The sequence below is a fragment of the Diceros bicornis genome, chromosome 3 (genome assembly GCF_020826845.1).
Source record: "Diceros bicornis minor isolate mBicDic1 chromosome 3, mDicBic1.mat.cur, whole genome shotgun sequence".
NCBI classification, from domain to species: domain Eukaryota; kingdom Metazoa; phylum Chordata; class Mammalia; order Perissodactyla; family Rhinocerotidae; genus Diceros; species Diceros bicornis.
In genome coordinates, this window is record NC_080742.1 from 68,978,664 (window position 1) to 68,991,813 (window position 13,150).

At 37.6% G+C, this 13,150-nt stretch overlaps 1 protein-coding gene across 1 annotated transcript; it reads left to right on the top strand.

The window, feature by feature from the left end:
• Positions 1-4,955: 4,955 nt before the first annotated feature.
• On the top strand, positions 4,956-12,413 carry LSM8 (LSM8 homolog, U6 small nuclear RNA associated; the record flags this gene model as incomplete). Its single annotated transcript, XM_058528963.1, has 4 exons — positions 4,956-5,112; positions 6,239-6,279; positions 8,693-8,820; positions 11,652-12,413. Coding segments are annotated over 4 exons (417 nt in total), but the record flags the coding sequence as incomplete, so codon positions are not given.
• Between the last annotated feature and the right edge of the window lie 737 nt (positions 12,414-13,150).

Genomic DNA, 13,150 nt, shown 5'->3' on the forward strand with positions numbered 1-13,150 from the left:
CTCTTAGATCTTTGCGCAAAAGCAACATCAGACAATGAATCAAAGCCATCTATCCCTGGCATCTTTGCATTTTGCACAAAGTTTGCAATTGCTTCTCCAGCTGCAACTTCTGACGATGTTCTCCTGCCCTTGTTTCCATCACTCAGCAGAGTCAACTCTTCCATAAACTGTCATTTTTTAAGCTACTTTCAACTTTTTTTAAAAGGTAAAGCTCTGTAAGTTACTATAGCATTTTTTTTGTTAGGAATTTTACACGTTCTTTAAAGGTGCTATCTTCATTTGGATTGTTATTGCGTCTGTCAATGCTGCAGTTCAGTGGTTCCCAAACCTTGCCTCACGTTACTGTCACCCGGGGAGCTTTTACAATCCTGATGCCCAGCCTCTACCCTCATACCATTTAACTCAGAATATCTGGGGGTGGGAGCCAGGACATCAGTAGTTTTCAAAGATCCCTAGGTGATTTTAATGAGCAGCAAAGTTTGGGAACCACTGCTCTAGGTCAATTGTTCAGGTTTTGAGTAGTCTCTCCCAGACCTATTTTTTCCTTAAGCTCTGTTATTTTAAGTGAGCCATTTTTCTGAATGTGATGATTTTCAGGAATGTACATATCACATTGTAGCCAAAATGTTTATATTACTGTTTTGGGTTTCCAAAACACAAATGTAAAGAATGCAGGAAAGTAGGGGCCGGCCCGGTGGCGCAAGCGGTTAAGTGCGCGCGCTCCGCTGCGGCAGCCCGGGGTTCGCTGGTTCGGATCCCGGGCACGCACTGACGCACTGCTTGGTAAGCCATGCTGTGGCGGCGTCCCATATAAAGTGGAGGAAGATAGGCACCGATGTTAGCCCAGGGCCGTCTTCCTCAGCAAAAAAAGAGGAGGATTGGCGGATGTTAGCTCAGGGCTGATCTCCTCACAAAAAAAAAAAAAAAAAAAAAAAAGCAGAAAAAAAAAAAAAAGAAGAATGCATGAAAGTATTTATAAGTATTTTATTAACATGCACCATCCTTCATATACTGAAACAGTGGGCCTCCTGAGATAGACTGGTTCTCCAGACCTTTAAGATAAAGTGTATGCCATTGTAAGTACAACCAGTACGTTACATGGCCTCACCACTGGCTGGTGAGCAACATGTGTCATGTACACAGGTCTACAGATTGTCCCCATCTACTTTATTAACAAGCAGTCTTGTCTTTTCCTGGGTTTCCCTAGTCTTGCCATCCTTCCATTTCACCAACACTATCACTATGCTGCCCATGATCTGCTGTCTGCCCCACTGCCTTTCTTCTTTTTTTTTTCAGTGAGGAAGATTCACCCTGAGCAAACATCTGTTGCCAATCTTTCTCTTTTTTTTTTGCTTGAGGAAGATCAGCCCCGAGCTAACATCTGTGCCAATCTTCCTCTATTTTGTATGTGGGTCGCCGCCTTAGCATGGCTAGTGAGTGGTGTAGGTCTGCACGTGGGATCCAAACCAGTGAATCCAGGCCGCCACAGTGGAGCGTGCTGAGCTTAACCACTATGCCACGGGGCCAGCTCCCACCGCCTTTCTTAACCACTATCTTTCAATCACATCTCTTCTTCCTTTCCATTCCTACTGCTACAAATCAGAAACTCACACCCGGATTCTCGCTAGCCTTCTTATCCTCAGTTCCTACTTCCACTAAATAATTCATGTCAGATTAATTTTCCTCAAGTGCATTTGTACTTTTTCTCAAGCACCAATTTAAGTCTTACCTTTTTTATAAAACCTTCCAAGATTTTAACACGTATTCATCTACCTCTTCCTTAAGCACTTAAAATGTGTACCGCTCCATCTGTCCAATCAGGAAAAAAAAGCAGGGAACAAAATACTGTAGAACAAGCTTTGGGACTGAAAAAAGGTTACCTCTGATGTAGTCTCTGTCCTTGAGCAATAATAACTAACATTATTGAGAGTTTATCATATGCCAGCCTTTATAAGACTTACTTTTAATCCCCCAACAATTTAACAAAATAAGTACTATCATTTTCTCCATTTTACAGATGGGGAAACTGAGGCCAGAAGTAAGCAATCCACTCAAAGTCAATAAGATCCAAAGCCAGACAGACTAGTTCCTGAGTCTGTTCTTAATCATGACCCTATACCACTTCTCAACTAACAAGTCAGTTATCTTTGATTTTTTTACATCTCTTAAAAAATGGAGTTAAAAATGTTTCTTAATACCGTAAAAGAAAAAAAACGCATAATATATGAAAAACACTTTGTAATTTATAGTGTTAAATAAACTAATATTGCCACATCAATTACCTTCCTTTATAATTTGGGATATTTATTATTTTTCCATGAACTAATTATTTCATGTTTATAATTAAAGCTCCATACTTATTCAGCAATTTCTTTGTAAGGAGAGACCGTGACTTATTTATGTACTTTTCTACCTTGGAGAACCCTAGAAAGATCTATTCAACATATATTGCTAATTGGTTGACACTTTCCGAACTTGTAGGAATATAAATCAATAAAAAATCAAAGTAAAAGTGCATATCATATTAGGTTAGAACTAATATTTTAATTTTACAATTATTATTGTCATTGTTTTCCATGAACCATTCATGGGAAAGTGCAAATTCAGTTTCCTCAGATTCTAGTGTGAGTCTGATTCTTCAGGTTAACGAAAGAATATAGGATACAAAGAGAGACGAGTTATGCCCTGATTCTCAGGGGGATCACTAAGATCCTCTTCAACAGTGCTTCCAGAGAGAGACTCTCTAATATACATTAGTTTCTACTAATAGAAAGTGACTCCAGGCATGTCAGATATCTAGGGAACTCCTTTCTACCCTTTTCCATCTCTTTTTTGCTGTATTCTTAATGAATCTTGGTGGTTGTTCTAGATATGTGCAACTGGATTACTAATGAGGGGGAGGCTCATGACTGGGTCGAGAGATATATAAACTAATAGGCCAGTCTTAAATGAACTAAATATAAAAATTGTACTTTCTCCTCAAGGTTTAGATTCAGAACTATCAGAATAAAATGAGTGTCCATTCCAGCAGTTTGGTTGACTCTAACAGTGATAGGGTATCATTTAAATGATAGCACTTTGAGAGATCTTGATTAAAGCTGAAGGTCTTGCTATAGCTTCTTAACTTTTTAGAGTCAGCTGTTTATATAAATCATTTCCTCTGTTGGAACTTTAACTTAATTTTCCTTTATGAGGTGTTGACCTCTCTATGTCCCAAGGTCACAGGCTAATTTAGGTAAATCACATATATAAGGTTTGCATTCAGATATAACTCATTTTTGTCTTACTAAATGGACTTTTCTTTATCCATAGGCTTTCTCTTCTCATCTGTGATCCTTAGGGACTACAGAAAATATAGCAGTTTCAAGACATGTGTAAAAGAATTTGTGACGCTCATAAACACTGCATATCCGCTATTTATCTGGCATATTAATTTAATGGAAACTACACAAAGTCATCAAGTTGTAATGTATTTATGATGAAACTAGTTCCGTAAGTTACTATATAAACATTTTCAAACATAAGCACACTTTAAGAGATGAAAAACTACATGGATTATTCATTTTTAAAACGTGGCATACTATTTTTTTAAAACTCCTTACTAATGATAACTCATTTATCACTAATTTGTACTTTGGTTTTCTTTTAGTTCAATGTCTCACATTTGCAAATCACACAATATCTTCATTTTTTCATTTACAGAAGATACTTGAATTTTTCCCCCAGAAAATACTGGGATACTCACCACCTAATTCCCAATTATATATGTGGTTTCAAACAGGTCAGAGTAAGTTTCAATATATAAAATATTAAACATTTGGAAGTGATCTGTAGGTAATTTTGCGAGTATCATGTAATGAAAACAAATGCTTCCCTTTTCAGAGGAAAACTGCCAACATTGCAAGAGTTACTTCAAACCCACAATTCTTCAGTTAAGAAATTACAAGCCTAACTGAAATCAGAAAGAAATTTTGTAAAAAGGGGAAACAGCTCCCGCTGGTATTTTGTATAGTATAGATGCTCTTCTAACTTCAAGTCATTTGACGTTAGGGCACCACAGTAAAATAAAAGGAAAAGAGTGACGTTACCTAATAACATTTGTTAATATCCCAAATGATAGCTGTGGCAGGATTTAAGGAAACTGAGGCCCAGATGAGTTGATGTTACTTGTGCCAGGACAGCCACGCGATTGGTTAGCAGAGCCAGGACTCGAACCTAGTCTGTCTGGTGCTTATCTAGAAGACCCTCCTTCATCAGTCCTTCCCAGGGCAGTGCAGCAGACCTGTCTTGTATTTACTAACTTCACCCTGAGGACAGGGAGACCTGCGCCGTGGTAAAAGGGAGGCTGTTTTCCAAACGAGGCTCACACACTTTTGCCCGTTTGTATTCAGTTTTTTAAATAAGTGAATAACAACGCCTCCAGGTTGACGCACTTTTAGAGGCAAATGCAGGATATGCGAACGTGCTTTTTATTGTTGTGTTCTTCTGAGACCCATATCGTATGGTCATAACGTGCGCAACTTTGCCCTGGCCGATTTGGTTTCTAAAAGATTAATTTTCGACCCGTGCAGCAGAAAAACTAGGGATTCCACTTCCCCGCACCTATATTTCATAGGAGAACAGCACTTATCTCTCTACTGCACGCGTGGTGAAAACACCTTATTCCGTTTACTCCCGCCTTGACTTTTTTCAACATTTTCTCCTAGTAACCTCTACCCCATTGGCTTTCACTCCGCTAGGAAACTTGCTCCTCCACGTTCTTCCTCCTGCCCCCCCTTCAGAAACCTGCTTCCTTCCTTCCGCCTCCCGCTCGCCTTTGTCTCTCGCGGGTTCCGAGATCACCGACCGGGCAAAACAGTGGCAACAAACTGCGCACGCGCACTGACTCGTCACCACTTTGCTCTGGGACGTCGTCTGGTCGGTTTCCTTTTATCTCTGATTCACGGAAGCGATGATGCGGTAACTCTCGCGATATTTGCTGCCGCCAGTCGGCGGGAGCAGCTGCCGGTTCCCGGCAAGTGGTTTTAGCTTCGTTGGTCGCCGGCGCTGTTGTGTGGAGCGGAGCGTCCGGGGCGAACATCATGACGTCCGCCCTGGAAAACTACATCAACCGTATCCTCGGGCCTGCCGCCACGGGCGCTAGCCGGGGCCGTGGCGAGGCCGGCGTCTGCACTGGAGAGGCCAGGGGTCAGGATCGGCGGGCGGGTGGGACGCCCGGCCACTGCGGGGCCCGGGGTGCGGGTGCGGGGGTTAAGGACCCGGAGCCGGTTGCTCTTAGCGGCCTAAGGCTCTTTTTAATTTTAACCTGAACAGAAAAAGGCGCTGTGATTATTCCCAGCTTTTCCCTGTCTCTCTAGAAATCAGCTATTGGCTCATCCTAGGGCCTATACCTTCAAGCGTGGGAGTAAGATGAACAGTCGACCTGGCGGCGACGATGGTCTTGTAAAACCATGTACTTGTTTTATTCGTAGGCTTTGCTCACTGTTAGAAGATAGCAGAGACTTTAAAGCTGGTGTACAAATTGAATTTCTGTCCCTTTACTGCTTGAAGTCTCAACTTTGTTGATAGAATGGAAATAATGCTGTCGTAATGCATCGTCATGAGGGACAAATAACTTGAAAAAGCCCGTGTGAAGTCTTCAAGTACTCTATACAAGTGTTAACCATTTTAAAGTCTCAGGCCAGAAACACTACATTGTGCTCTCATGTACAAATTTGGGACAGAAGTGAAATACTGTAAAGGCTTTTAATGATGCAAGCATATTGGTACCTTGTGACATTGATTATAGCTTCTTTTGAATTCCAGAAGCCAGGTCCTAGAAGACAATGTCTTTAACACGCTTGAAATCATTCAACATTGATTAATTTAGCACTAATCCAATTTTTGGTTTTAGAGATGAAGAATCAGGTTTAAGTATGGAGGGAATGTCTTGCTCAAAGTCTGATGGGCAGTATTCCCAGTAAGAGTACCAAACATGCCAGCTGTTATGAGACAGGATTCACTGATCACATACAGAAAGGGACTTTCTTTTTCTGTGTTCCCTTTTTTAATTGTGTAATTATCATAAAGAATTGGAGAAGTTAGTTTTTAGGTTTTTATGTTGTGAATGTAGTGCCTTTGTTGTATAGTTGTATCTTAACTGTCACCTTTTTCCCAGTAATTCATACCATTTCCTTACTAGAGTCTAAGTTTTCAGTTTGCATTCCCTGAGAAATGCTTTCCTTGATTCAGTTATCAGGAACTGTTGCTGTTATTACTTCTGATGGGAGAATGATTGTGGTACGTATTTGGCATCTTCATTCTCTGCTTTCTTTTAAGCTTATTGGTTGTAAATTTTTGTGTAGAACCTCTCAACTGGATGCCTAGGTACCACAGTATACCTGCGTTGTAGTTTTCTTATGATTCAACTCTATCTCTTTGATAAATAGCTGCCAATCCACATTTTCTTCATTAATAAGCGTTGAATGTAAGTTACATACAAGCTTCTAGGAGCTAGGATGAATAATAGATTCTGCCCTCAGAGAGCTTCTAGTCTAGTCTCCAGATAAGTTCCTGTGTTTTATATTTATCTTCCTCTTCCATTGTTTATTTCCTTCCACATTCAGTGCTCTGACATTCACTACATGAATCTCATAATTTTTTTGGAATTTTGTGTATGCATCTTAGAAACGTTTTTATGATTTAGATACTGCATATGTAGAATAATGAACATTTAAGGTTTGAATGGTGTTAATATTCTTTGAATATTCTTAGGTTGTAAGACAACCTCAGGACAAATTATGATGATGAACTCTAAATTTATTTCATCTCGTTTGTCCTTTTACCACAGTATCCTCTTTTAATTCCAGAAAAATCTTGGTTTCTCTCCTTGACCTCTTCCTTGATCTGAGGAATTTATCCCATGATTTTGGGTGACTTTATTATTTCTTCATTTATAATTCATATGGTTATTTGCTTTCAAAAAAGTTTTAAGGCTGTGAAACTGTCTCTATTTTCTAACTGTATTTAATTCATATAATTTAATTTCTTATTTTCCCATTCTGCAGTTTTGTTTTTGTTTATTTTTAATCCTTGTGATTTTTCTCAGTGGGTTCTTAAGTGACTATTACCAATCAAAGTGTTAGACTTTGCCATTTATTAAGTGTATATCATGTACCAGGCACTTTACATCTGTTTTATCACGTATTCTTCAGTACAACCCTGTGAAGAAGAGTTACCCCTGTATTCTAGGTGAGGAACCAACCTCAGACAAAGTGAGTCACTTTCCCAGAGTCACGTGGATAATAAGTGGCAGAACCAAACTAGGATTTAAATTGGATTTGACTCCAAAGCTGAGGCTGGTTGGCCTTGCTTTTTTTCTTTTGTTGGTGAGGAAGATTATCCTTGAGCTAACATTTGTTACCAATCCTCCTCTTTTTTCTGAGGAAGACTGGCCCTGAGCTAACATCTGTGCCCATCTTCCTCTACTTTATATGGGGCGCCTCCACAGCATGGCTTGACCAGTGATGTGTTGGTCCGTGCCCGGGATTCAAACCTGCGAACCCTGGGCCGCCAAAGTGGAGCGCGTGAGCTTAACCACTGCGCCACCGGGCCGGCCCCTGATTTTATATATTTTGATTTCCAAAACCTGAAACTCAGTTTAATACTGAGCTTGAGAGATTTAACCAACCAAAGCCAAAATAAGTTGATGTTTCTTCAGAAACTTGAATAGCATCTGAGTTTCTGTGTTGTCCTAGGCCCATGTCTTTCTTTTTTCAAAACTAGGATTCTTTCATACAACTTGCTCTGAATATTTCCTTCAAGTTCTGGTTCTAATTATTACAGTCATATTTGTATCTACCTAACTGGGTTATTGAGGATTAAATAAGTAAATACATTTGAGGCCCATAGAACACTGTCTGGCAAATAGTAAGTACTCATTAAGGGTTAGCTGTTACTACCAGTATAAAGTTTGTTCATTGTTGTATAAGAGAGCAGGTCAATGGTCTGGTTCTGAAGCTTGCCTTTTGTGGTTCAGATCCTAGCTCTGCTGCTTTCTACCCATGAAACCTTGAGAGATTACTTAACCTCTCTGTGCATCAGTTTTTCTTCTCTGAATGGGAATAGTTATATCTACCTCAAAGGGTAGTGATTAGTTGAGATAATATGTGCAGTGTGTTTAGCACAGGGCCTAATACTGGTATGTAGCGTCAAGTGATACTGTTACATTGCTATAGCTGGTATGTATGGTTCCCCTTTATATACATACATATATATATATATTTGTATATAATATATATATAGTTTTCTATATGTGTATATATATATATTTAGTTTTCCCTTAAATTTCACTTTTTAGTTTAGTTTTTGTCTGTAGACTGTTAGCTTCTGGACTACTTGGGCTTTTATGCTGCTTTCCTTGGAAACACATACACTGGTACGTAGGTAGCCTTGGTAGCTCTCAACAGCTCTGCATACTAGTCAGATGTGTGGTGTAGTTTCCCCCCCGCCCTCTTAAAATACCAAGCGGTAAGTTTTGTGCCCAAGAATACTGTTGGTTATAAAGAGGTATTCTATTTTATAGTGGACTTATATTTAAAATATGTATTTCTGTTGGAGTACCTGGCAACTAAAATTATTGTGTGGTGGAATTTACACATTCAGATAAATATTCAGAATATTTGTCTTTTTCTCTTGAATGTTTTCTTTACAGGGAACACTGAAAGGTTTTGACCAGACCATTAATTTGATTTTGGATGAAAGCCACGAACGAGTATTCAGCTCTTCACAGGGAGTAGAACAAGTGGTACTAGGGTTATACATTGTAAGAGGTGACAATGTGTAAGTAAAATATGTCTTTTTTAAGGCAAGTTAAATATACTGTAGGTGTATTGCCTTGCTATATGGAGTAGAGGTTTTTATTTACTGAAATTTGTCCATATTTCTGATAGTTAAGTGGCCTGGATAGGATTCAGAAAGGGCCCTGACTTATCCTGAATTCTTCATTAGAGAGGCTTCTTACCATGTTTTTCCAAAATACCCCTAATTTTAGAGGAACCTAAATATATTACTAGAGTCCAAGACTAGAGTTTGAAAATATCTTTGAAATCTCTTGTGTGAACAATTTTAAATAATTCATGCTCTATAACATACCTGAATTTACAAACAAGCACTTATCCATTACTTATTTTTTGCTTTTAAATTTTTAGTATAATTGGCACACTTAAGATGTCCCAAGTTTATACTGTAGTCTCAGTTAACTTGTGACACACTGATATGGCAGTTTAAGAAGACATATTTTAGTGGTAGCAATTTAAGAAAAGTCTACAACAGTTAGAGCAATACTGTCCAATACAACATTGGGGGATAATGGAAATCTTGTATATCTGCATTGTCCACTATGTTAGGTACTAGCCAAGTATGTGGCTTTTGAGTACTTGAAAAGTAGCTGGTGTGACTGAGAAACTGAATTTTAATCTTTATTTCATTGTTATTAATTTTAATAGTCACATGTGGCTAGTAGCTACTGTATTTGTGCGATTATAGAGGCTAGAAGATTATTGAATCAAATTTCTAATGAGTACCATATAGAATTAAAGCATAGCTGGAAGGCAGCAAAAGATATTAGCATCTTAGATTATTTTGGGGGACAAGTAGGATATAGATGATGAAGGAATACTTTATTCATTTAAATTGTTTATCTTAAAATCACCTTTAGATGGATAAATTATTTGATCTTTAATCAAAATTGGGAGTTTATAAAATATTCTATAGAGGTGACTTTTAGGTGTGAAGTTATAAAATGAGCTGTAAAGAACGAGAAGAAGACAAAGCAGGTAGGGCCCAGGTCCCCTGACCAGAACAACACAGGTTGTTTATATTGGGGCTCTGCATAAGAATTGATTTTACGAAGCTTTCTCCTACTTTAATTTAAAAAACAAGGAAATGTTTTTTTTCAACTTCAATTTAAAAGAATTTAAAACTTTGCTGTAGACCCAGTGGTGTGCTGGAGCCAGCATGTGCTGGCTCGCAAAAGTAAATTCCTATAGTTTCAGGAATTTTGCAGGCTGATTGATATTTTGTTGGTAGCTTGAAATAGGCCATATTGGGAGTATTTACGCTATGGATATAAGTAAACACTGCAGATCAGCTGGTTGGAGAGCTGGTTTTAAAACATTTACCAGCTCTTTGCACTGTCTTTCATAAGGATTTTAAATGATACTAAATTTTTAAGGGTAGAATTGAGATCTTTGATTTATTTTATATTGAGAAAACTTATATTCTCCTAGAGTTTGGTACTTGCCATTTAATAGAGAACTGAAGGCTTTATATAATTTAAAGCATTTGTAGAATTTACTCTCATTAAAACCAAACAAATTTAATTGCCATTTGATAGAGAACTGAAGGCTTTATATAATTTAAAGCAAAATTGGGCAAATTCTGTATTACAAGTATTTGTAGAATTTGCTCTCATTAAAACCAAACCAATTTAAACAACTAATTCTTTATGGAATAAGTTTCATACGTGTCCCATGGTATGGATGTAACAGTGATTATATCCATAGCCATGACTTGGTTACCTAGCATGGTATTAATGAAATAGCAGTCACACACCCCATAGTGACGTTTTGGTCAATGATGGACCGCATATACGACAGTGGTCCCATAAAATTAGTACCATATAGCCTAAGTGTATAGTAGGCTATACCACCTAGGTTTGTGTAAGTACACTCTATGATGTTTGCACAATGATGAAATTGCCTAATGATGCATTTCTCAGAACGTATCCCTATTGTTAAGTGACTCACGCCTGTCATGTTATAGACTTTATGTTAGTGTTTAATCAAGAAAAATTTACTCACTTTAACCCTAGCCAATCATATCAAAAAAATCATTTGTTAGGGGGCTGGCCCAGTGGCATAGTGGTTAAGGTTGGTGTGGTCCGGGTTCGCAGGTTCAGATCCTGGGCACGCACCTACACCACTCATCAAGCCGTGCTGTGGTGACGACCCATATACAAAATAGAGGAAAATTGGCACAGATGTTAGCGTAGGGCCACTCTTCCTCAAGCAAAAAAAGGAAGATGGGCAACAGATGTTAGCTCAGCGCCAATCTTCCTCACTTAAAAAAAAAATCATTTGTTAGATGTTTAAGTACCTGTTGCTGCTATTATCTTTGTATATGAAGAACTGTGCTTTTTGGTCTTGGATTTAAATTGAGTAAACTGAGAAATCATGAAAAGAAAGCTAATAGAGATATATCACTGATGGATTTAGTTCATTGACGTTAGTCAAATAGTAGACACTTTTACTTGCTTATTTAGTAGTGATTTTGTGATTTTCCCTCCCCACCACAATACAGTCCCTGGATTGAGTTGAAATCATAGGATTGGAAGTTTTGGGTTTTTGTACCATACTATGCTGTATGTGTCTTTTTCCTTTAAAGACTCATGATCCAATCACACCATATGCAATCTGTCCTTTAATATTGTTTCCTATAATAATGTTGCCTTCAAGTTATTTCTTCTTGAGTTTTGTGACTTAAATGTGCACTTCACTACCACATGAAAACGTTGTTATTCCCCTTAAGTACTTCTTTTTACTATGTCTGCTCAGTTTTGTTGAGATATGAGATTGTTTTAACTGACTGTCTTTCTCCTCAAATAATTACAGTGCAGTCATTGGAGAAATTGATGAAGAGACAGATTCTGCGCTTGATTTGGGGAATATTCGAGCAGAACCTCTAAACTCTGTAGCACACTGAGGAAAAACGACATACATTGGATATCTGTAAATCTTTGTACAGAAACTGTTTTGAGGATGATGTGCAGAATTTTTATGAAATTGTGGATTTTGACTCCATATTGATTCCTTGTAATATGATATGTAAATTAAAATATTTCTACATTTTCTTGAAAATAACTTTTTTTTTTTTTTTTTGCCTAAATCATAGGTTTGGTAGCTTGGTTTTATTTTTCTATTAAATAGTATGAAAATCTAATGATTATTTTGAGAACTTGTAGAAAAATTTCTGATATTTTAATATTTATGGAAAACTAGTTGAAAAGAGAAATTCGCGTACTATATAAAGCATACAAATACTATCAGTGGTGCAGGATACATGTGTTTATTTCCCTGCTTTTTAAGAAAGTCATAGGAAGGTAAGTCTTGTGCTTTGCAGTTATCTGAACCATCTCTATTTATCATGCTGCCCTGGTGGTTGCTCCCTGGCACTTGAGAAGTATGAATAAAAATGTATCTGGTTGAGAAAAGGAAAAATGCTAACAAAGTTGTATGTTATCTGAAAAATTGATTCCACATAGTCTTAAAAGCCATCTTAGCTTTTAATTGTAAGAATTGAGGAATTTCTAGTTTTAAAGGAGTTTTTTGTTGTTGTTTATAAATGTGAGTAAATAAACCTTAAGTTTGTATTGAGGTAGTGCTTGCTTTTATTGTCAACAACTTTGCATAACTCACTGGTTCCATAAACCTAATTGTAAAAGAAGTAAACATGGTTTCTCAGAGCATTTCAGGCCTATTCTTTGGTTGATTATTTGGGTAAATCAGTTAAGTAGATAACATCCCTCCATCTACAGTTAGGCTGTTTTGTAAAACTCCTGTGTACCATTGGTTGATTATACCTTTTAAAGAATCCATAGAAACAATGTTGTAAATAGTGTTTAAATATCCAGGCTAGTCCACAAAAATTGTCATAAACTTATGGGTAGGCCAAAGTGTGTATCTTTTAATGAGAAGAAGATAGAAAAATATTTACATTCTTGTAATTCAAACAAAAGGTTTTTTTTTTTTTTATTTTTTTTTAAATGAAAGTGTTTAAAATAGGCGTTGGTAAGCTTTTTTGGTAAAGATTTTAAGCTTTGAGGGCCATATGGTCTCTGTTGCAGCTATTCAACTCTTGTTGTAGCATGAAAACAGCCATAGATAATACATAAATGAGTAGTCGTGTCTGTGTTCGAATAAAACCTCGTTTACAGTAACAGGTGGCAGGCTGGATTTGGCCTGCAGGCCATAGTGTGCTGACCCTTGGCTTAAAATAGGCGATACAAGCTCAATAAGAAGAGATGATGGCTAATTGGTATAAATTCTGCAAAGGGCTTCTGGAATGGATCCTTTCAGAGTTTAGAGGTGGATTTCATTCGTATTTTTTAATA